The sequence below is a fragment of the Hoplias malabaricus genome, chromosome 14 (genome assembly GCF_029633855.1).
Source record: "Hoplias malabaricus isolate fHopMal1 chromosome 14, fHopMal1.hap1, whole genome shotgun sequence".
NCBI lineage: Eukaryota > Metazoa > Chordata > Actinopteri > Characiformes > Erythrinidae > Hoplias > Hoplias malabaricus.
The window spans coordinates 38,692,087-38,717,135 of NC_089813.1; the positions used below are offsets into that span (position 1 = coordinate 38,692,087).

At 45.0% G+C, this 25,049-nt stretch overlaps 2 protein-coding genes across 4 annotated transcripts in view; one reads left to right on the top strand and one right to left on the bottom strand.

Moving 5' to 3' along the window:
• The window catches only part of acsbg2 (acyl-CoA synthetase bubblegum family member 2), a 31,407-nt gene extending 27,432 nt beyond the window's left edge, over positions 1–3,975 (top strand). The window contains exons 14-15 of one of the 2 annotated variants that reach the window (XM_066643490.1): positions 6–252; positions 860–3,974. In XM_066643490.1, coding sequence (XP_066499587.1) covers positions 6–252; positions 860–978 — 366 coding nt within the window. In that variant the 3' untranslated portion in view covers positions 979–3,974. Of the gene's footprint in view, positions 1–5; positions 253–859 lie in introns of both variants that reach the window. The other variant, XM_066643489.1, reaches the window with a different exon arrangement.
• Positions 3,976–4,254: 279 nt separating this feature from the next.
• Positions 4,255–24,643, bottom strand: mllt1a (MLLT1 super elongation complex subunit a). 2 transcript variants are annotated; one of them, XM_066644272.1, is made up of 12 exons: positions 24,551–24,643; positions 19,236–19,416; positions 18,902–18,984; positions 18,133–18,276; positions 17,238–17,363; positions 16,136–16,777; positions 14,770–14,860; positions 13,363–13,474; positions 12,881–12,980; positions 11,589–11,657; positions 9,221–9,292; positions 4,255–9,104 (listed from the first exon to the last, which is right to left on the bottom strand). In XM_066644272.1, the coding sequence occupies exons 1-12, from the start codon at positions 24,560–24,562 to the stop codon at positions 8,976–8,978; spliced, it is 1,761 nt and encodes a 586-aa protein (XP_066500369.1). In that variant the 5' UTR covers positions 24,563–24,643; the 3' UTR covers positions 4,255–8,975. The 2 variants fall into 2 exon arrangements, with proteins under 2 accessions (XP_066500369.1, XP_066500368.1); XM_066644271.1 differs by having other exon boundaries at positions 11,580–11,657.
• Between the last annotated feature and the right edge of the window lie 406 nt (positions 24,644–25,049).

Genomic DNA, 25,049 nt, shown 5'->3' on the forward strand with positions numbered 1-25,049 from the left:
CTCAGTGTCAGGTGAACGGAGAGACCGGTGTTCCCGAGGACGAGTTGACCCCTGAAGCAGTGGAGTTTTGCCGGAAGTTGGGAAGCTCCTCCACACGAGTGTCGGACATCGCTGGGGGGAAAGACCGTCTCGTCCATACGGCAATTCAGGAGGGAATCAACCGCGTCAATGAGAAAGCCACATCCAACGCACAGCGCATCCAGAAGTTCACCGTGCTCCAGCAGGACTTCTCCATCCCTGGGGGAGAGCTTGGTGAGTGAGAGGGGGGGTGATCTCGAATGTTTCCATTCAGTTCAGCACATCAGCAGGGCTCTTGTTTTATTACCAAGCCAGTATTCTGGGAACTCATTAATATTTCTCCGTCATTTAATAAACACTGTGTGAACAAACACTGCTCAGAGACATTTATGCGTTTGTGTCGTAGTTCGCACTTTTTTTGTCCTTGATTTTGGTTTAATGTAGAGTTGTTTACAAGGTGTTTTCAGTAGAAAATTACTTTAAGTTTTGAATAATGTCACCTTCCGTTTGCGTAAAAATATCGAATCACGATCAGCAGAATAAGAATGTGTAAGGCCTTCTGTGCAGCTCCTAAAAACTAACAATAGGGCATGCTTTCTGAATGTCTCTCTCTTTCTTGCTCTCTTTCTCTCTCACTTTCTCTCTCTTTCTCCTTCTCACTCTTTCTCTCTCTCTCTCTCTCCTCTCCTTCTCACTCTTTCTCTCACTCGTTCTCTCCCTTTCTCTCACTCATTCACTCGTTCTCTCTTTCTCTTTATCTCTCTCACTTTCTTGCTCTCTTTCTCCTTCTCACTTTCTCTCTCCTCACTCTTTCTCTGTTCTTTCTCTCTCTCTCTCTCAGGGCCCACCATGAAGCTGAAGAGGCCGGTGGTGATGAAGATGTATAAAGAGCCAATTGAGAATTTCTACAGAGAGGTGTTGACCCCCAGTACTCCAGACAACCCTCTGCCTTCAAAATGAGCTCCGGAGGTCTCACACTTCAGAGAGCTCAGACAAAGAGACTGACACACACACACAGAGTGAAACCTCTCTCTCTCTGTCTTTCTGGCTCTTCATGTGAACGCGTGTAACACCTGGGTCCATTGTGGGTTTTTTTATTATTTCCTTTTTGTTCCTTGGTCTTGTTTAAACGGTTATTTATTTTCGTGTGTTGTGGGGTTTTCAGGGGAATATTACTGTTGTCATGACGTTGATGAACATATGAAGTATGGAGTATACATCAGACACCGAGACTCGTCCTGTTATATTTATATAGAGATACGTCGCTTATTTATGGTCGATCTTTACGCCAAAGCAGAACGATTGACATGATTAAGAGGTTAGATCGGACCTGACCCTAGGTCAGTCCTTTGAGCCTGAAACCATTGAATGCAAAACAAATCTGATCGTGTTATAATTGATGTCAATGGGAGACGCAAGGCAGGGACGTTAGACATTAGTTTTTCTATTTATTGTGTGCATCATTCTTGTGCGGGTGTGGGCTCATGGATCTCGTTTGGTGAAGTCCTTTAACCCTCACCACTGAAGCCATAATCTGTCGCTTTTATTTGTACTCCAGTGTGTTCAGGTTTGTTCAGATGTTTATATGTAACTACGTTTACACGCTTGTCTCATTCCTGTTGTGTAATATTTCACAATTTGATTTTTTTTGTGTGTACAATTGCTGTGAAATATTGTAAATAGGTTCTGCTCATGTTCCTGACCCTGTGTCCTTGGTCGGGTTTGAGTTGTTGAGTCTCGACCGAGGACAGTTTTAGCTCTCTGCTGATTTACAGCCTCTTAAATCTGGACAGGGACTTGTAGGAAGCTAAATTGAGAAATCAACAGGGAGAGGTTCAGAATGCAGTTAGAGATTTGGACATGATTAAAATTTGTCTTCATACGGAAATATAGGAAAATTAGACTTGTTTGTTTGAAGTAAGCTGTTAATACGTGATAAAGGTTTGTGTCAGCTCTGTGTTTTTGACCAAGGCAGGCATTTGTGTGACCACTAAACTCACTAAAGAAAATACTTGAATTTGAAAGAGGAAAGTGTGATACATTTGGCAGTCCAAAGAAGCCTATCTTTTTTTTTTTTTTTCAACTGTAAATAGTTATCCATTTCTAAGGGGGAAGATACCAGAAAGCTATCTAACACTAGCTAAACAGCTTTGGCCAACTATCTGTTGCTGGGGAAATGTTTGTGTCCATTTCAGACTGTAGCTCAGGACTGAAGCAGTAAATTAGCCATTCTTGAGCTCAACCCAGTCCCAAGTTCAGCTCAAGTGCTAGTTATTGTCAGACAACTTAAGCTAGCTTTAGCTTAGCCACCCAAAACCCGGTACTGGGGAAGGCTTGTGTAAGAACCCAAGGTTTGTTTCCTGTTGGATAAACTTTATTAAGATACACCACAGCACTCAAAACCGTTTCGGTACATCTTGAACTCAAAAAAACTGGTTTTAAACCTGAGTGGTAAATCAAAGCTAACTTTTGCTCGCTAAACCCAGAATCTGGCCCTGTAATTACCCCCCCAGTACGACCCTGAGGCCTTTACTTTTGTAAATAGCATGAGAGAATATATAGTGAACAAATATATGTGTGTAGGTTCAGTCTAAAGCCGTGAGAATGAAGGTGAGGCAGGGCAAAGATTAGCGGCTAAGGCTAGTTTGCTGTATTTAGTCATTTTCCTGCACTACTTCCATATTTAAGTGGTCACTGCCAGCTGTGTGGGGTTTTAATGTTTTGGGAACTTACCCAAAAGCACTGTTGTGGACGTCCTTCACCTGATTCGGGTCGTCAGCTTATTTCATTAGTGAAGATATCCAAATTCTGTAGAATATTTGGAAGCACTGCTGTGTGGATTAGCTGAAACCCCAGACAGCACAATTTAACAGGGGACCACAGGAGTTGGTACATTGTTTATTTCTATAGAGTATAATATATTTTATATATTATGCTTTATACAGTAAATAGACCGTGGGTACTTGAAGGATAAAATATTCTGAAACAGGATATTTCAGAATAGAAAGGGTTGTGTTTGTTGGAGAACACTGAGTCATTGTGGCCTTCACTGAGAGAGTGGAGTTGACCTGAATCGGTGAATCCTTTAGTAGTGGCCCTGAGGAGTGTCCGAAACCCTTCTGGCGTTGCCCTGTGGAACCTGACTCTGAAGGCTTTGAGATTAGAGGCCGGTCTCGGTGCTGGTGCGGCCCGGTTGGGGAACGCCTGCGTGACACCGGATCAAAACAAACCCGAGATGTCGACGAGACGGAACCTGTGTATGTTTCTGTGTCAGTGTGAGAGTGCGGCTGTACTGTGATCCAAAAATAAAAGTGCACCAAACTTAGCTGTCCTGTCTCTGAGCGTTTCTGTGTCTGTGGAAAGTATCGGGGGATTGGTTTACACACATAAGCACATTTGACGACATTTTAAAACGTATCATTTAGCAACTTGTACTGGTATTAACACTGAGACAGAGGAACTGAGGTGTGAGGTAAAAGCAGTTGGAGTTCAACGGCTCACAGCAGTTCAAATCAAAACAATGGGGAGTTCTCAACCGTTATTTTACCTCAGAACGCTGTTCGAAGCAGCCGCGCTCGGACACTGCGTTTAGTCTCTTCTGCTAAGAACAAATGTATCATATGTAATAAACTTACCATATTATATCACTCCTGACGATTAAAATGCTGTTGTTTTCAAGGAAACTCCTTGTTTTGCCCCGGGAGAGACGCGGTGGAGGAAGAAGTCACAGATGATGAATATTGTGTGTGTGAGCGTTATAAACGGATCAACCATAACATTAAAACCACTCGGAGTTGATCTAAAAACACCCATTAACGTCCGCCAGACAGCAAATCTGACCCGCCTCATGCTGTAATTGCTTAAAACTGGTTATTTGGAATGTTTGTAAATGTTTCCATGTAATAAATGCAGTAATATTCTAATTCAATCTCACGCTGTGTATTTGTGCTGCACTTTCACATATTTGCTGGGATTATTTACAAATATTTATTTTTTTTTAGATCTTTAGGTATATATTTTATGTGATACATGTTATGTGATCTTGTGAATACAGACGTCTGGTGTGAAATATTAAACAGCAAAAATTGACTAAAGTATGGTTTTTATTAAAATAAGACGTCAAAATGACGTAAAATTAACTATTGTGCGGACGTCACAAAGACGTCAAGAAAAAAAACGTCTAAAAATCTTCCACTTTCAGCGCTGAGAAATGCAACAGACAAAAATGAGCTGTAGACAGTACTCGATGAGTTTATTAATTATATGATTCTTATGAAATAAAAACAAAAGTAACATCTTTCATCCTCATTTTCAACTTGCATTAAATGACCACATGGTGGCACTGTATTCCCACGTTCGACGAGTCCAATTGGAGCTGGTCTTCTGTTCTGATCACTGTGGTGTTTTTATTTATCAACCACATCCTCAGAACACATTTAAAACCCAACCCTTGCCCCGCTCCCACCCTCAAAAACCCGACCCAACCCAGTCCAACCCACTCACAAACACAAAGAACAACCACTGAATGACAAGGAATCTCTCTCTCTTTCTCAGAGTGAATACGCTCTCATACCGGACCGAGAGGGTCCAGAGAACAGAATTAAAACCAACCATCTGCTAGCCATCACAGCGGAAGCCCCCCACTGTTCACTGTATATACGAATAGATATAGAATAACTGCAGCTGAAACGTGTCTTCTCACTCACAGCTTTTCCTCAGCATCCCTCTTTCACTCATCTCTTAGAGGAACAGAGCTGAGAAACACAGGTCCGAGAGGTGATCCCAAAAACAGAGTGAGATGTAGTGTTTAGTGCTAATCAAACTCCACACAGTACAAATCCACCAGCGATGCACAGTATAACGGAAAAACAAAGATTTGTTCTCTATGAAAATCCCAGCTTTTTCTTTTTGTCCGGTTTGATATTTGTAGTGGACGATGACGTTGTTGTTGTTGTTGTTGATAAGTGCAGGCTACGACAAACATTTCGCCAACTCTGACGAACAACCCCGGACAAAACGTCCAAAAACAAGCGGCCTAAAATGAATCATATATATATATGAACAGTCTCAGAATCTATTGGTCATGTTTAATCAGTCCGTAATCACGTAAACATGCCGAAGCCAAATAATAACAATAAGAAAACAAAAAACAAAACAATAAAATCATACCATATTGCATGTAAATATTGTATAAAATTCTTAAAAATACAGTTAAGTACTTGTCACCACAGCCAAAAGTGCAGAGGTATAGAAAAAAAAAAAAATTCAAATTAAAAAAAAAAAAAAAAAAAAAAGAGGAAACCGATAGACACCGGCAGTGGGGCACCAGGGGCTTGTCTTAGAGCTGTCTGTCACCTCTGCATAAACCCCACCCCCCATTTCGCCTCTGTGACCCAGCACTGTGACCTCAGGGGTCCGGTCAAAAGTTTGAGTTCATGAACTCGGACCTTGGGGAGGGGGTCAAAAGTTCACCCGAGGAAGGGCAACAGAATCCTCACTCTCCCGTTCATTCACCCGTTCCCTCAGAGACGCTCAGGGAATACAACGTTAAAACCAGCAGGTTTCTCGTTCACTCCTGACACAGCCATACAAGACTACACACACACACACACAGCCAAGGGAAGGGCATCAGCGGGTGTTCCTCAAAGCAGAATATTCTAGGTTAGCCAGATAATACGAGTTTAAAGTAAGGTTTGCTCAAAAGTGAAGTCCCTTACCTTTTCTTCTTGTCTACGGGACAAAGCCGAGTTCAGGCTTATTTTATCTGGCTAACTCAGATCATTATCCCTCTTTGTGAAATCCCACTCATGTTTGAGGGTCAGGCCACCGAGTCTATTAAAGCTATTAGCATCAGAAAGCCAATCACCAGCCTTGGGGAATAATGCAGACGGGTGGCGGCGGAGGAAGGATGGCCCTGGAGGCAGCGCCAGAGAGCCACAGGGAACACTTCATCAAAGCAGGATTTCTTAGTTCTGTGCAACATTGGCCTTCGCAACACTGATATTGCAATATTTAAATGAGGGCCCCAGCCACACGCCGACTGTGGAGGACACATCCTGAACCAATCACAGAGGTCACGTGAATATATCTCGTATAAAAAAAAATACATATTAAACAGGTTGCTCAGACCCGGTTCTGACCCAAACCCCCGTCGCAGTTTATAATTTAGGCCGAGGCTTAATCTGCGTCACGGAAATCACCCCTGATCAACACTGGCTGAAGATCATGCAGCAGTTAAAAGGCCTTTAAAGCAACACTAGGTAGTATTTTCACGTTAAAATTTCAGCTTCAAAATCATCGTGATGCTCCACTGACCTGTAGCAGGGAGAACAGGAATGCTGTTGTTGCTACTCAGGGGCTCGGCACTGCAGAAACAGGACTGTGTAACTTTCAAAAGGGGGGGTAGGGAACAAGCGAGGGTGAAGAGCAAATACCAAAATAACCGACGTGGTGCTTGAAGCCTTTCCTCAGCATGGCTTCCCTAATATTTTAGAAGGTATACTGCAATCACAATACCATTTATTTTACACACATCAGGAACGGCTAACTATTCGACTGTCTTAATTCCATCTGTAACTTCAATGGTTGTGTAGATAAAGTGATAAATAGCTTAATATATCGTTAGAAAATAACAATGTAAAAGTAAAACCCCACGTCTCTAATTTCAGACTAAAAAGAGAAGACTGTAGACAACAACAGGTGTCCCTCTGGTTAAACAAGCCCTGACGTTTGGCTTAAATAATCTGGCTAACTGAGAAATCCTGCCTTGTGGGGGTAAAAACAGCGACGCTCATCTCAACTAACGCTTTTGAATCTCCCCCACTGTGAGAGAAAGCACTCTGCCCCTTCTCTCGACCACCGAGACCTTAAAACACTTTCACACATTGCACTATGTACAATACTTGAGGACTTCTAAAAGGCCTAATTGGCAACACAGTCATTAAATACATCCTGGTGAAAGTGGGAGAACGTAGGAGAATCCGAACACTAGTTTTCTAGGCATCACACACACGGAGGAGAGGGTGGGGGAAGGGGAGGGATATTTTTGTGCTTTGCTAGTCATCACTGAGAGCAACACAACACTTGAATATACTCCTCCCAAACGCAGGCAGTTGGCTGGTTGGTAAAAGGCACTAAGTGCTAGCCCTAGACGACGAACAGCAAATACATTCATATCTCACACGCTTCCCTCCATCAAAAATACTTCAGAAACATCTGTACAAAAATAAAATATCAAAAAAGGTGGCAAGGTGGTGCCCCCCGATCCCTCGGTGCATGTATGGCTACTTCAGAGACGATTTTTTTAAAGGCGAATTCAAGACGCGCCCATGCCAGAGGAAGAGGAACGAGAGGTGCAGCTTAAAAAAGACAGATGTACAGACACACACCTGCACCACACACACACACACACAACAGCTCCCGATGCTACAACAGACACGAGCACAAGGGAAAGTGATGGTGCACTCTGCTGTTTGCATTCAAAATTTGGGTTAACGTTTTAAAGGAACGCTAGGTGGTATTTTAGCTTCAAAATCATTGAGAGGCACTGAGCTGTCATAGAGAGAAAATACGCTCAGCACTGTGGAAGCTGCACTATGTAAAACACCCCCCCCCCCCACCTTGATTTTCAGGATTGAAAAGGCGAATTACACTCTGCCGCCGTGGGGACATCTTACCTAGTGTTCCTTTACGAGTAATTTACCAGGTCCCACCAGGTGTCAAATCAGACACAGCAGTCTGAGCTAAGGATGTAGCCGATGACAACTTTGTTTTAACCGTTTAGTCGCTGTGCAGTGTCTCTTTCATGAGAATCAGAGTCCTCCATCACTCAAGTCTTCGCCAGCAGCAAAAAGAAACAACTAAAAAAAAACAATCCTCAGGGACCAGGAGCTGGTGGGGCGCTTCAGTACTGTCTGTAACGAAGTGGACATAAATTACAGTAAATAAAATAATAGTTTAGTCACGTTAACTTAGGTTTCAGGCACTGAGCACATTTTACACCAGTGTTAGGAAGTTCTCCCCCAACTCAGTCACAGCTTTTCTACTTTTATAACACATTTTATAACACTTTTCCACAGTCTTAAATAATACAAGACCCTCAAAAAGTCTGACGCGCCGACGACTTCCAGGGGTTTTGTGTTTCAAGTGTGTTGTACTTGATGATATGGCTTAGTAAAGTATTGTGAAGTTACACTGTATTCACAGCTACTGTGGGTGGGATGATCCCAGATCAGAGCTTTGATTGAAAGCTGTTTTTAAATTGAAATGCAAACAGTTCCGAATGCAAGCAGCAGGTGCTGTAAGCCTGCAGTTTCCTTTCTCTTATACTAGCATTAATACAGCCAGTAAAACAAACCCTGTGTCTTACACACACACACACACGCGCGCACACACACACACACACACACGTGTGAACAAATGCTTACAGAGCAGTGTGACAATGTGAATGTTAAGCAGAGAAGCATGCTGTGGTTAAGAGGGCCTCAGCAGTGTGCTCGTTTTGAGCTGGGGATGGAGGGGTGTTGTGTGTGTGTGTGTGTGTTTGTGTGTGTGTGTGTGCCTGTCTGTCTTGTAGGGACTAGTTTTGCAAAGGCAAACCGAAAATGGCAGGGGGTCTATTCCTCAATTCCATGCTTCAGTTTCACGGAAGAAAAACGTAGGACAAAACCAGAACTTCAACGTCAAGCGCAGCCCCCCCCCACCACCTCCCGACTACAGCACGCTTCAGACGGCAAAGCGGCTTCACCGCCTCCACACAGCATTTCCCTTTACGCCCCCTCTGCCTCTTTCTCTCTTCCTCTCCTCTTCAGTCTTGACACTTTCGTGTGATTCTGTTATTTTCCACTTTCCCCTCGCAGTCTTCATTTATTGGTTGTTTCTCTCGCAGCTGCATTTTTGTGCCCTGCCCTCGAGACCAAACGAGAGAAAGCCCTGGCCTTTGAAGCGCGCTCTTCCTGTCACGTGGTGGTGGCCTCCAGGTACTTCTGCAGTTTACGGACAGTGGGCTCGTCCAATGAGAACAGGTCAAAGTCAAATGTGGTGTTGGTGACGTTGAAGTGGCCGGTTTCCTCGATGAGATTCACAATCTGGAACAAAAGGAGAGTAAATTTAATCTAATGATTATACACTCTTACATCCATTATACACCCGTATCAAGTGAACACACGAACACACACACACACACACACACACACACACACACCTGCTGTAGGACATTGCGCTCTCTCAGTGCCATTAGTCTGCGATGGAGGTCCACTAACTCCTCGGTGTAGGCCTGAAAAAGAGAGAGAGAGAGAAAGAGAGTGAACCAAAACACTTCCAAGAATCATCAGGACAGAGAGAATTAGATGAATTTCCAAATGATCAAATGTCATCTAAACTAACGAAAACATCTGTCTGCATGTCACTGTTCATCTTCAGTCACACAGACAGGAAAAGGGAGGTTTGACGTCTCGAAGTGAGACGCGTGGGGCTGCCCTGTGGGCAAACCACTGCGTGATCTTAGATAAAGTGCAGCTGCGTGATATGAGCAAAATTCTATGAATAAAAGATCATTTTCACGTCAAGAAAAACTACCTCAGCCATTTAAAGGCCAGGAACAGCTTTAGTTAACGTTTCAGGACTTTACCGGCTTAATTCAGCTGAGCTTCTGATGATATTCACTTTAAGCTCAGAAAATCATAGCATCACACCATGTGGCATTATTCACCATGGTAACAGTATCATAAATGTAAGGATCAGGCTGCCAACTCCTTTTTTTATTGACTGCTTTCCTATGTGTAAACTTCACACAATCTCACAGCCAGGGCCAATACTGTTATTCATTCATTCATTCTCTGTAACCCTTATCCAGTTCAGGGTCGCTGTGGGTCCAGAGCCTACCTGGAATCATTGGGCGCAAGACGGGAAAACACCCTGGAGGGGGCGCCAGTTCTTCACAGGGCAACACACACATTCACACATTCACTCACATCTACAGACAACTTTGAGTCGCCAATCCACCTACTACCGTGTGTTTTCGGAGCGTGGGAGGAGACCGGAGCACCCGGAGGAAACCCACGCAGACACAGAAAGAACACACCACACTCCTCACAGACAGTCACCCGGAGGAAACCCACGCAGACACAGGGAGAACACACCACACTCCAAACAGACAGTCACCCGAAGGAAACCCACGCAGACACAGGGAGAACACACCACACTCCTCACAGACAGTCTCCCGAAGGAAACCCACGCAGACACAGGGAGAACACACCACACTCCTCACAGACAGTCACCCGGAGGAAACCCACACAGACACAGAGAGAACACACCATACTCCTCACAGACAGTCACCCGGAGGAAACCCACGCGGACACAGAGAGAACACACCACACTCCTCACAGACAGTCACCCGGAGGAAACCCACGCAGACACAGAAAGAACACACCACACTCCTCACAGACAGTCACCCGGAGGAAACCCACACAGACACAGAGAGAACACACCACACTCCTCACAGACAGTCACCCGGAGGAAACCCACGCGGACACAGAGAGAACACACCACACTCCTCACAGACAGTCACCCGGAGGAAACCCACACAGACACAGAGAGAACACACCACACTCCTCACAGACAGTCACCCGGAGGAAACCCACGCGGACACAGAGAGAACACACCACACTCCTCACAGACAGTCACCCGGAGGAAACCCACGCAGACACAGAAAGAACACACCACACTCCTCACAGACAGTCACCCGGAGGAAACCCACGCAGACACAGAGAGAACACACCACACTCCTCACAGACAGTCACCCGGAGGAAACCCACGCGGACACAGGGAGAACACACCACACTCCTCACAGACAGTCACCCGGAGGAAACCCACACAGACACAGAGAGAACACACCACACTCCTCACAGACAGTCACCCGGAGGAAACCCACGCGGACACAGAGAGAACACACCACACTCCTCACAGACAGTCACCCGGAGGAAACCCACGCAGACACAGAAAGAACACACCACACTCCTCACAGACAGTCACCCGGAGGAAACCCACGCAGACACAGGGAGAACACACCACACTCCAAACAGACAGTCACCCGAAGGAAACCCACGCAGACACAGGGAGAACACACCACACTCCTCACAGACAGTCTCCCGAAGGAAACCCACGCAGACACAGGGAGAACACACCACACTCCTCACAGACAGTCACCCGGAGGAAACCCACACAGACACAGAGAGAACACACCATACTCCTCACAGACAGTCACCCGGAGGAAACCCACGCAGACACAGAGAGAACACACCACACTCCTCACAGACAGTCACCTGGAGCGGGACTCGAACCCACAACCTCCAGGTCCCAGGAGCTGTGTGACCTGCTGCGCCACCGTGCCGCCACCAATACTCTTATAATAATTAATAACATACATATAATTTTTGTATTGTGCAGCCCCACTGTGAACTATTGGTGACAGTACACACAAGTTTTTTTATCTTAGTGAAGAGGAGGTTATTAAAGTGTAAGCAAGGTGTAAGGTGCTTAATGAAAAAAATGTTTTAATTTACCCTTCCTACCTTGTCGTAAATCTTCTTCTGGGGTTTCTCCTGCCTCAGGCAAGGGTCCGGGCTTTTCCTACCTGGCACCTGGGATAGAGAGAGAGAAAAAAAGAGAGAAAGAGAGAGAGTGAGGGGAAGAGAGAACAAAATAAACAGGCTCAGTATGGATTAATTCACTTGTAATTCCTGCATTACAACCCTATCCCTGTGTGCGCTGTTGTCAAGGTGCTGGAATCCAGACAGTAATGATCTAACCAGCGGCAGCCAGTTGTGCCGCATTCCTCTGGCATGTGAACCAAGCGTCCTCACTCCACCTCGTTTACACACACTGTGGGAATGTAATCCAGTAAATCCTCCTTCCACCTGTCAATCATTTTTCAACTTGACACACTAACAAGGAGCACAAAGCTCTACAGAGCCCTGAAAATGATGTGGAGTCTCTATGTATTGTTCATACAACAGGAATCCACTGTAGTGGATCAAAGCAAACACCCTGCACTGACGGTTAAAAGGGAGGCGCATCATTAGCATTGACATAGTCATCTTTTATTTGTGGTTCATCTATTGTCCTAGAAATAACAGCGATAAACGTCATTACCGTCACTTTAAGACCATTTAATGTCACTGATGTAACAATTAAAAAGCACAATAATGCAATTAAACCAATGAAATTTCAACAAAAGGCTTTTTCTTTTTACTTTTTTAATATTCAGACGTTGAAAATGGAGACACCAAGCTTGAATAATCCTAACAGAAAAAGCCTGAAATGAAATGCGATGCTCTGGAGCAGCCACACACGGGTCAAAGGTCACAACGCTCAAAGCCAAGCTTCAGCAAACTGGGTGTACGGCCCGCAGCACTGGAACCAGGTTCTCTGGAGTGATGGAGCTCCATCCAATACCTTTGGGATGAGTCTGAGTGATCCAGAAGTAACCATCCATCATCTCTACTCGACTTCAAGGATTTCTATGTGGCTCTAAGTCATGAAATCCTCACAGCAGTGTTCCAAAATACAGCGTAAAGCCTTCCCAAGAGAGCTAATCCGTTAATGCAGCACAGAAAGTCAGACTCCCCCATTAGTTCTCTTGATATCAAAGTTGCTGACACCATCTGAAATTCACAAATTGTAAAAGAAACTCGAGCGTGGCTTTAGAGGAACTCTCACATTCGTTTTAGCTGCACTTTGCCTCGTCCGCTACACAACGCTGCGCTCTGCGGTACGTTGGGTGTGAGGTAGCCTTCAGGGTTTAAGGTGTTGAAAGGTGTGTGAATTAAACAGCGAGAGTTCACTGCTCAAACACTAGGCTCACCTTGTTATTGGAAGAGGTGTGTTTCTGCGGCGGGGGCAGGGGGTCTCGGCTGGGTCGGTGCGCTCCGTCACTGCTGTCACTCTCGCTGTCTAAACTCAGTCTAAAGAGGTGAAGAACAAAGAGCAAAGCTCAAACACACTCCTCACAGAGGGAGAGATTGCCGGTGAGCAGTCAGACGGTATAGATTTCACACAAACGTCAATACAGAGCACAGAATGAAAACAGTAAATATTGACAACATGCCTCAGATTATCTGTTTGCGCTGAGAGAAAATAAGAAAGAAAGAATATACAGAAAGAAACCGAAGAGAGAGACAGAAACGGAACAAAACGAGACTGAGAAATAGAGGAGAAGAAAAGAGTAAGAAACAAAAACGGGGGAAAAATAGAAGAGAAATAACAGAAGACATGGGGTGAGAGAAAAGACAGGTCCGATGTTGGCCGTTAAAAAGGTAGAAAAAGATAAGAGAAAAGAGCAGGGACCTGGAGTCTCGGTTGGGAGGGTTGTTTTTGACCGGTGTCTCCTCGTCTGAACTGCTGTCATCTTCATCCGATTCTTCAGACTGAAGGTCCTCCACCATAGAGCGCAGTGGCCCTGCAGGAACACAAACAACACAATAGTATTTGGTCTTCCCATAGACTTTATTACCTCTAATCAAACCGGACTGGTACAGCAGCAGTAGATGTCCTCAGACAAGCTCCTGCATCCCCTCAGCAGTAAAATATCAAGAGTTTCTAATGGATTCTGTTCTAAAGCTATTTCTAGGAAAGTTGTTAAAGAGGAGATGACACCAAGAGCCATTCATTTATCTGAAAGTGCTTATCCAGTTCAGGTTCGCGATGGGTCCAGAGCCCACCCGGAATCACTGGGCGCAAGGCGGATCACACCCTGGAGGGGGCGTCAGTCCTTCGCAGGGTGAGACACACTCACACCTACGGACACTTTTGAGTCTCCAATCCACCTACTAACGTGTGTTTTTGGACTGTCACCCGGAGGAAACCCACGCAGACACAGAGAGAACACACCACACTCCTCACAGACAGTCACCCGGAGGAAACCCACGCAGACACAGGGAGAACACACCACACTCCTCACTGACAGTCACTCGGAGGAAACCCACGCAGACACAGGGAGAACACACCACACTCCTCACAGAAAGTCACTCGGAGGGAACCCACAGAGACACAGGGAGAACACACCACACTCCTCACAGACAGTCACCCGGAGGAAACCCACGCAGACACAGAGAGAACACACCACACTCCTCACAGACAGTCACCCGGAGGAAACCCACGCAGACACAGGGAGAACACACCACACTCCTCACAGACAGTCACCCGGAGCAGATCCCTGGAGCTGTGTGACTGCGACACTACTGTGCCTCCTCACCAGGAGCCAAAGTATTAATTTAATTAAAAAGTTTGGTTTTATTATTTGTAGTAATCTATATTATATATTATGTTTCGTCACTTTTAAGAGCAGCTTTATTTTGTAATCTCTCCAAACAAAGCAGATGGCTGACTACTTTTCTCACCATTATCTCTAGGCACTGGCTGTAAAGATAGTACTGAGGCCAAAATGACACGAGAGTCATAGGTCAGACACGTGCACATTGTGTTTTATTGTGGACAGGCAACATCTGGGAAACAGAGTGAGAAGACGAGTTTTACCAAAACACAAACTCTGTGTTTCAGTTTACTCGTGTTAGTGAGGACTAGGCCTAAGCTTCAAACTGAAAATGACCTACATTCCTCAAGCAGTGCCACGGTTAAACATTGGCATTTTCTTTGTAAAATACACTGAGTGTTATCAGGAGGAAAAGTCACGTGGTGAAGGGTCTGTGAAAGGTAACGAATGGAGCCTGAATGAAGGGAAGGTGAGGGTCCTACCTTGACCTTGTTTCTGCTGTGGCTCAAAATCAGAATCCGAACTGGACTCTGAACTGGAGCTGGAGTTCGAGGGGCTGGATGCAGCGGATTGCTGTAGTGGGGAAGAGAGAGAGAGACATTTTAACAGAAACAAAGAAGAGTAGAATGGAGAAAGAGTGGAAGAGAGGAAGTTTACAAAAGGTGCAGATGAAGAGAGGAGCAAGAGAGAAAGGGAGGAGGAGTTGGGGGCACAGAAAAAGAAAGGGGATAGAGGGAAAATGGCAATAAGGTAGGTGAAAAGAGAGAGCAGAAAAACTGAAGAGTATTTAATTGATGCAAACACACCAATGCAAATTAGATACATATCCAAGCGTTTTTGAAAAAAGTGAAGCAATATGGGTGTAAAATTCTTAAAGGCTAAGCAGCAGTGATATGAAAGAGTCAAACAAATAAATACAGTGGAGTTTGAGTTCCTAACTTGTGTTTATTGATCGTCAGAAAACATGTGATTTCTTAATAATTGAAGGAATAAGGTTTAAAAGACCGTTGTTCCCCCCCTCAGCGGTGTTGGGAAACTCTAATAGGCGTCTTGCCTGTGACGTAGATGGTGGACAACAACTCTAGAAGCTGCACTTAATTTAATGCAAAATGATGAAAAGGTGTGTTGTTTTTGGCTGCAATCATTCAATGTACAGTGGGACATCTGTGAACAAATGGCCCAAAGATCCCAAAATATCCAGAAAATGGACTACATTTGTCCACTTTAAACGGGCACTTTGGAAAGGACCATCCGCTCACTCCGTTATCTGTAGCTCATTTCACTGGCGCTTTTCCAACAATATGGGCATGTAAGGACACCAACGAAAGGTGTTCAAGAGCCTCTGTAACATGGAGGTAAACAGGGTAAGGACACTCACTTCGCCTGTTTTAGTTGGTGTTAGTTAACGTTAGCTTGACTCGCTAAACTCGGTGTCTCAGATTATACTCGGCTACGTAGCTGTCGTTCACCAGTGACGTCACGGTCGCGTTCGAGAATTTCCGTAGCGAGCTCGGGTTTTTCCGTCAATTTAATAAAATTGTCAGTTTTAAAGCAAATTAAGCTGCTATTTTCATTTTAATTCATACTTATATCTGTCAGTAACTACAATAATATTCATGGAGGTCCATTAAGTGGTGCTTAGCCTTTAAGTTCTGATTAGAAACTAAGAAATAAACACATCATGAAATCTTACATTTTAACAATTCAATTCTTGTTTACTGAATAATAAGTAGAGTTATATTAATTATGACAAATATTCATTCAGCCAGAACGACTGGGCGCAAGGAAAGGGCACCACACACACATCCAGTCACTTACAAAGCTGAACCGTCACCGCTTCATTCTTACCTCAGATTTGGACGAAACCTCATCATCTGAGTTGGAATCGTCAGATTCTGGGGGTTTCTTTTGCTCTTTGACCTCCTGTGTGTCCGGCTTGCTCTTCACCCAGCGTCCCTTGTCCTTGGAGCTCTTTTTCTCGGTGTATCCCGAGGGGGCAGTGGAGGAGGACACTCGAGGAGAGGTGCTGGGGAACCCCCCACCACCGGCACCCTTTTGGCTGTCCGTCCCACCTTTTTTAGGTTTCTTGATGCTGGGTTTGGGCGAGTCAGCGTTCGGGGGCCGCTTGCTGGCCGATTTGCCATCGGCCGAAGCCCCGCCTCCGCCCCCACCTCCCGGACCGCCTCCTTTCGGAGACATTCCTTCCATTTTGGGCTCCTTGAGTGTCAGCTTGGGCTCTTTGAAAGCAGCTTTGGGCGGAGGTTTGCTCTCCTCTTTCACTTTGATCTCTGGCTTCTTCGACGAGGATGAGGAAGACGAGGGAAAGGATGAAGACTCTCGGCTGCTCTTGCTGCTGCCGCCGTCTCTGTCTACGTCTCCTTTGGACGAGGCTTTGCTTTCGGAGTCCTTTCGGGGTCGCTCCCGGTGCTCCTTGGCGAGTTTGTGAGGTTTCGGAGCTTTAGTGCTTCCGCTGTTGTCTTTAGTGAGCTCCTACACAGAGGGAAAAAAACACATGCTGCATTTATATTAGCGTCTTCTAACGGTAAAAACCACAACACGTCTAATTCGTTAGGTGTGTGAACTGCAACATAAGCACTCAAAGACCACCAGACCCTCACACTTCAAAACAAAGCCCCTCTACTGATGGATTAGTTCTGCAGAGGAACGGTGTGGTTTCAGCACTCGACAGCATGTGTATAACAAGTGCACAAGTGGCTAATAGAATGATAACACTGAACAATCACTGGATTAGGAACACCTCGGTTGTATCTACACGCACTGTCCATTCTCTCGGCTCCACAGACCACACAGGAGCACTTTGTAGTTCCACAATTACAGACTGTAGTCCACCCGTTTCTCTGCACACTTCCCTATCCCCATTTCACTCTGCTCTTCAATGGTTTCGTGTGTATAACGAAGCAAAATATATTAAAAAGCCCGTTTCTCAAACCTTTGGAGGCTGGGAGCCTTTACTCTTCTTAGGGTCGGAGAAGGCAGACAGTGGGATGGTGGGTAGCATGGGGTAATCGGGACTGGGCCTGGACACAGCCTCTGCCCCCTCTGGAACCACAATGACCTGGTAAACGACAAGAGGCAGCAAATGGTGATTAACTACATGTCACGTGACGTCACGTCAAATTTATTTATATAGCGCTTTTGACAAGATGATGGTGTCACAAAACAAAATTTAAATCAGCAGCCCCAGGTGACAGTGGCATCAAAGCTGGAGGAACCAAGTAGGACCCATCCTTCTCTGGTCAAACTAATTATAAAGAATAGAGTTTTAAACTAAAACTGCAGGAAGAAGCAGCAACCTTGGAGTCTGTAGAGATTGTGGATATCTTTAGTAAATGTCTGTGCTGAATCAGTGCCATTAAATATCCAGGAGCTGCTTCATGGTGACAACAGGGGCCACAGAGGTGGTCTGAATGTTCGGAGTGTAGCAGATAACGGGTCTCAAGGGCAGGTGAGCAGCAGCCAATCCTCCATCAGTCACTACATCTGTGTCAAAGCTGTGCTGATTTTAAACCCGACTGCCTCTGGTGGCTACCTCAGGCTCTTGATCCAAAGTGAATCAACATGACGGAACTTTAAATACCTTAATAAAATAATTTCTAAAAGTCCCTGGAGAGTGAACTGAAAGAATCCAGGAATCAAAGCTTATGGGTTTGTTTCTGTTGTGTGCAAAACCACAAACAAGTCCATCTCACAGGGACATTAGGGACTTTATTCCAAGCTAAAAACGTGTGTGTTGTATCATCTCTTTGTCATATTGCGTTAATAAGCTACTGGAAATTAAACAAACCAACACGCTGCCCACAACAACCCCTCCCTCACTCACTCACCCCGCCAGCTTTGACCAGTTTGCGGCGGAAGTCCCGGGTCGGGTTGTTGAAGGTGAGTTTCTCGCAGCGCAGGTGATTGACAGGTGGGTTTCCCTCCAGATTCAAAAACAGGTCGTAGTTGAAGAGCACCTTCTTTGGCTCCTCCTGTGTTGATTTACATTGTGATTAATTGCAGAACTCAAACACAATCACCAGTTTAATTTCATACTTAATAGTTCAACACACACACACACACACACACACACACACACACACACACACACACACACACACACACACACACACACACACACTACAGTTGGAATTACACAGTTGGAAAAGCACTGTCATACAAAACCTAAGATTTGGTAAAGCAAAAAAAGTATGAAAGGACTTTCTGGTCATTCTGAAATCCACGGGGCTGTCAAAAGCAGGTCAAGGCCACAGGAACTTTCTTTATACTCCTAGTGTAACCGATACTGTCACAGGGGCAGATTAGGCCTGCTAAGGGAAACAGCATGGCATGTAGCAACAGAGCGGAGGGCTTGTTTTAGACCACCCAGCGGAGAGTTTATCAGCAAGTGTTATCTGTCTCCACAGACAAGCTCCCTACAGCTACTCAGCCGAAGAATAAACGAACGTCTGTGCATTGCCGGGTAGAGCTACCGCAGTGTGAGCGCACAAAGGAAAGAGGGTGGGAGAGAGAAAGACAGAGGTAGAAGGGGAAAGAGCAACAGATACACTGTGAGGACATAAAAGGAGGTGAAGGCAGATTCTCAAGTGCACTCACCTTGTTTTTGAAGTAAACCTCTATGGGCATTAGAAATCCAGCGTAGCCCGACTCCTCCACCTTATACGGTGGCTCTTTACATACTGCAAGAAACAAGAAACCGAATATAAAGTCACATCCGCCCAATCAGATCCAAAAGATAAAAAAAACCTTATTTCAATATCGCTATAACAAACACCTGACACTCCAAACCCACTGCCATGCAGAAGTAAATACAACAGGAGTGTCACGGTGTAATGAACTGGTTCTGTTTCCTAGTTTACACTGTAAAATTAGCGTACATTACCGCAGCACTGCTTTTTACAGTGCTAATGTCTGCAGAGTAGAAGCGTACCTCTTTTGGGCTTGGGGAAGCTGTCATGCAGGCGGAAGATGACTTTATCAACAAAGTGCTGGATATCGCTGTTCTCCGGTCCACGCACAAACACCATCCAGTCATGAGTGAAGCCCTCTGACGTGACCTTCTTCCTCAGCTGAGCTCGGTGGCCCAGCTCCAACTTCACCTGCACCGTACACTGAGAGAGAGAGAGAGAGCGCACATTGGTGAGACAAGAAGAGACGGGAAGCCTGGCTCCAGTCTCAGCTCTAATTTATCCCCAAAGGTGTTCTACCGGGTTGAGAGCTCGGTCAAGTTCTTCCACGCCAAACCCGCTCGTGCGTGTCTTTACGGACCGTGCTTTGTGCACTGGTGCGCAGTCACGTTAGAACAGGAAGGGGCCATGCCCAGATTCATCACTCCAGGGAAGACATCTCCATTGCCCGAGAGTCCAGTTGCCGGCGTGCTTAACATCACTGCATCTGACATTTGCATTGCGCACTGTGATCTAAGGCTTGGATGCAGCTGCTAGAACATAGAAACCCATTCCATGCAGCTCTCTACACAATGTTCTTGAGCTAACCCGAAGGCCACAAAGGTGGTTGAAGGTCTGTGGAAATTGACTCTGCAGAAAGTCGGTGACCTCTGGGCACTATGAGCCTCAGCACCCACTGACCCACTTTGTCATTTTATGTGGCCTACCACTTCATGGCCGAGTTGCTGTTGTTCCCAGTGTCTTCCACTTTGTTATAATACCACTGTGAAATATTTAGCAGCGAGGGAATGGAATTTCATGACTGGACTTGTTGCACAGGTGGCTTCCTATCACAGTACCACACTGGAATTCACTGAGAGCGACCCATTCTTTCACAAATGTTTGTAGAAACAGTCTGCATGCCTAGGGGCTTGGTTTTATACACCTGTGGCCACTGTGGAATTTAAATGATTTGAATGGGTGAGTGCATACTTTTGTCATTATAGCGTATGTCCAACTTTTAAATTTTGACATCATTATATTCAAAAAGGTCAAGCCAACAAAGCTGTTTTTGTATCTGACAGCCTCACGTTTGACTGTTCAGGTTCAAGCTGCAGCTCTGAGATTTTTAATCTGATAATCTCATAGTCTCACTATTGCTTAGCCATCATCAGGCTGACCGGCACCATCATGACGATGAGGGAATCTACTGAAAAGGAGCCAGAATGAAAGAGTTTTGTTGTGGTCAGCAACGCCTTAGAAAATCTTGAGCGGCAGAATGACCTCAGACGACTTAAGACCTTCCTTACACCACACTGAGACATAGAGGAGGAGACTGAACAACAGGATTACAGCACACAGTTGGGGGGTGGGTGGGAGAAAGAGAGAGAGAGAGAGAGAGAGAGAGAGAGACCAATTGTCTCACTGGCGTCAGTCCTATCCGTTCTGTCTGTGCAAGGCTTTTAAAGCCGCAGACACTTACCTACCCACACAAGCGCGCACGCACACACACACACACACACACACACACACACACACACACACACGTGTGTAAAAACTGGTCTAAACCTGCCAGCATTGGTGGACAGCATGCTGATAATCATATGCAAAATAAACTTTTCTTTGTACACTGTTAATATCCATAATTCATTGTCTATTTTTATATAAACACTGATTAAATCATTTTATTCACAGTTTGTATATAACACTGTTACTCTATTATTCATCATGGTGTTATAACACTGCTATATCACCCACCACTACTTAACCTACAGTATGAAAAAAAAAACATCTGTGTACAGTATTTACAGAATACAGCAGTGTGTACAGAATAAGCCCCGCCCCATCTCCTCCCATGTCTGTTGTTCACTGCCCATTTTACGGCACCTTGGAATGGAGCCTCAATGAGATCTCAACCTCATTTACTTATTCACAGTTACAGTAGGCATATTAAATGACATATTTAGCAAACACTGAAAACCTCCAGCCTAACACGTGCCTCCGGGTCAGACCTGTAGAGACATGCACTCTACAAGACCTCTAAAGGTGTCCTGTGGTAGCTGCAGATCCTGTAAATTTCAAGGTGGGCTTCTGAGTTCTTTTCCTATAACTTCCCAAAAAATGCGGATTAAAAAAAAAATCCAAAAATTGGATTAAAATCTGGAGAGTTTCAAGGCCAACGTCTTTGTGTCATGTTCCTCAAACCATGCCTGCGTCTGGCAATAACCCGATTTCTGCTTTCCAACAGCCATTAATATCACAATACGAGACATCAACTTCCTGCAGCAGCCATTTGTAAATAGAGAGCCACTTTACCTGCAGATACAGACTTTTCTTCTTATGATTTCTAATATTATACAACGCTGCCCTTCTCACAGCTTTCTCTACACTGCCGCTGAGACAAAGACGATCATTTTGTTCTTCACAGACAGAGACAGAGCTGCTGGACATTTGTCTGCATTAAGGACGGAGATGGCTCTGCACTCTGTCTGGTTATGGCCATTTATTTACCAGTTCATCCCAGCACCTTCTCTGCCCCAGGTAGCACTCACCTAACTGCCTACTGGACGTTAACAGAAATAACAGATGTTATTCACTAAACCAGACCATCTTCCATCGCTGCTCCCCTCTCCAGTTCGAGTGGTCACATGACCAGCATAGGCGCTTTCGGTGGTGAACAAGGTTTAGCATTGGCACGCTGATCTGTCAGTGGCTCAACACGCAGTAAGCTGTGGTGCACTGTGTGTTCTGACGCCTTTCTATCATAGACACTGTTCTGTGGGATCAGACCAGAATGGACATTCTTCCTCCTATCACTTGTGAGCCCATGACCCTGTCGTAGAATCACCGGATGTCCGTTTTGGATGCTCTGCCCTCGTCAAAGTGGCACAGATCCTTACACTTACCCATTTCCCAGCTTCCAAGCCGAAATTCAATAACTGCCACTGAAAGCAGATCATTGATATTATTCAAGCCACCCATTATCATTTATATCTGATGATTAGTTCACAGCACTAAGTGTCATACTGTGAAGCTGTTACCAATAATAAACCCTAGTAAACAGGTCATATAACGGACCATATAAATTTAAAGCTCTTTTCCAAGCCAACTCCTTACTCCAATAAGCATGAGAGTTAATCATGACCCTAGAGAGGAGCCAGGTGTAAACGCAGCTCACAAAAACAACTCTGCCTGAAATAGAAAGAAAACAGATCAATAGAAGTCCATCAGCTGCATTCAAACCTACACACACACACACATACACACACAATCCAAGTCAAGTGCTCTTCGCCTAATAATTTCCTAATATAAGTTATACACAATGTCCTTAAGGCCCAGCGCACAACAGAAGCACGTCTCAGACAGGAACTAAAAAGTACAGAGAGACAAAAACACTGATATGCACATACGCTGACTAGACAGGACAACAAGAGCACACAGATCTTACAGAGCAGACAAGAAAGATCAAACGCCTACTGTGAAAAGGACAAGATTAAAAAGGCACAGAGCCCCTTAAAGCGCCATCATCTCGGGCACGAAAACGCAGGCGTCCGCTAAAATGGCAGAAAAGAGCACGGCACTGTTGATGTTTTTGGTTTATCTTCTTTTTAAATTGATTGGTCAGACATGCTTATTGTCTCAAGTGTGTTTCCTCAGTTTGGTGCCACATAAACATTTAGGAAACGTTTAAAAACCACCAAACTCACCTACAATCATCAGGTAGAAACAGCTCCAGGATCAGAATCTGTTACTGATCTATCGCACAGGTGAATCTTCTTTCAGGATTGTTTTTAAAACTTTGAATACTTACAAACCTGGGAGGTATGACTTTGAGAAGGATTTATCACTTTAGCTGCCCCCCAAAAAGAGCTGTCAATCATTCCTAATAAACCACCCTCAACTTTGGGCTCACGTTATCGGTCTAAACCGGGAAATCTGACAAAGAACTAACCAACCAAATCAGATTTGGTTGCACTTCACCAACTGAAACCGGAGTGAGACTGAATAGCAAGGCTGGTCCTCCCTGACCTCTGCCAAATGCTAAATTCTGGCCACAAGACGTATTGCCTTGGTGACCTTAGTGACCAGTGCCAGTTTTTTTTTTTTTTTGCCCTGACCAAAGACATTTAGTGGAAAACTATAAATGTGATTTTCAGCGAACTGTTGTTCTAAGTGTAAGCTGTAGTTACACTCATGACTCAAAAATCCTGATGCACCCCTTCCCAAAAATGTGACTACATAAACACTGCCTACTCAGAAAACCTCAGCATATGACACAGTTCCTGATTGTGCCAAAGGGCAGCTGTATAAATGATGAACAGGAAACAAGATAATTCTGGTGTTTTACCAGCGGTGTAGTCAAAGAACCGCAGCTTGTAAAGACAGTGGTACTGGATGTTCTGTGCCGTTCCAGACAGCAGGGTAATACACGGTGTGTTCTGGCAATTTTTGGAAAAGCCGCACAGCAACAAAAACACCCTTTATACTAGAAATGGCACCAAGGGGATATTAGCCATCAGGCTGGTATCAGCAGAAAGTGCTGGGTATCTATTCTAGATGAAGGAGGGCAAAAAAAATGAACCTAATTTAATGCTGCAACAAATATGCTCACTGATGTGTTGTCTGTGGGATAGGAGTGTTAGAAAAGTGTGTATACACACACACACACACACACACACACACACACACACAATTTTTGTATTTCACTTTCCACCTTAAATCGCCACACTATTCCATTCTGGGTCAGAAATGTTTATGTATCGTCATTGAGGGATATGCACATAAAATAAAATATCGAATATCGATACCGACCCTCAATTCCTACATCAGAGCATCCCTAGAGTAAATAAACACAGCTGGATATAAAACTACTCACTTCTCCTTCAACTACATAGTGGAGCGAAATGAGGGTGAAATTGGCTTCATGAGTAAGTACAATTCCACCTTAAATGGTGCAGGAGTCAGTGTTACGTTCTGCCGGAATGCAACGTTAACTCCTGCACGATTTAAGGTGGAACGACAAAAATGGAACAAGGAGCCAACTTCAGCTTGTTCGCATTTTGCCTTTCCACCTTAAATCGTGCAGCGGTTATATTCTGGCAACAAGAAGCTCGTGTTAAGAAGTTTGCTTCTTGTTCTCGTTACGTCCTTCCACCTTAAACGGTGCAGCGCTGGAATAGGACGTCTGCACCGTTTAAGGTGGAACGGCGGAACTGGAACAAGAATCCAACTTCAGCTCTAACCGGAGCCGTTAGCATTAGCTCCACCGTTAGCTCTGCAGACGGCGCCGCGGAGCTGCAGTATCGTGAGCAATTTGGAGGATAATATCCCGGGGATAACGGTTATGTGTGAGCGTTACCTGGTCCTCCATGGTGCTCGGGTTCCCGGCGGAGCTCCGTCCGTTTAGCGGCGGGTTTGTGTCGCTCCTACGCCGCTCATTGTGTCTCAATTTCGGCCAAGAAACGGAAACCAACAGCCGCCCCTCCCCTTCCACACGGCCGACGCCAGCGGAGAGACGGACAGCAGTCTCAGGCAATCACAGAGCGGTCAGTGGGAGACCCGTCTGCAGCTCCACCAATCACAGGGCCAGGGGGGCGGGACTTCTCACGGGTGGCGAATTATACGGGATCGGGTACAGGGCGCTTTCATGTGGTGTATTGATGTGTATTCATAGAGTTACTGTAAAATAAGAAAATAAGAGAAAATAATAGCAGTATAAAGTGTAAAACAATAATTATCAACAAAGATATAGAAATAATAATGCAGCATGTGTATATATATATACACACAACAATAACAATAACTACATATAAACTGTAGTATGTACATTAGGCAGGAATGTGTATCATACAATATGT

Excerpts from the sequence above, each read along its gene's own strand:
- mllt1a (XM_066644271.1), bottom strand. Across the intron at positions 14,861-16,135 it reads AGGTTTCGTCCAAATCTGAG|CAATCCGCTGCATCCAGCCC; the intron begins GTAAGAATGAAG and ends TCCCCACTACAG. Across the intron at positions 12,981-13,362 it reads CCTCCCAACCGAGACTCCAG|ACTGAGTTTAGACAGCGAGA; the intron begins GTCCCTGCTCTT and ends TCACCTCTTTAG.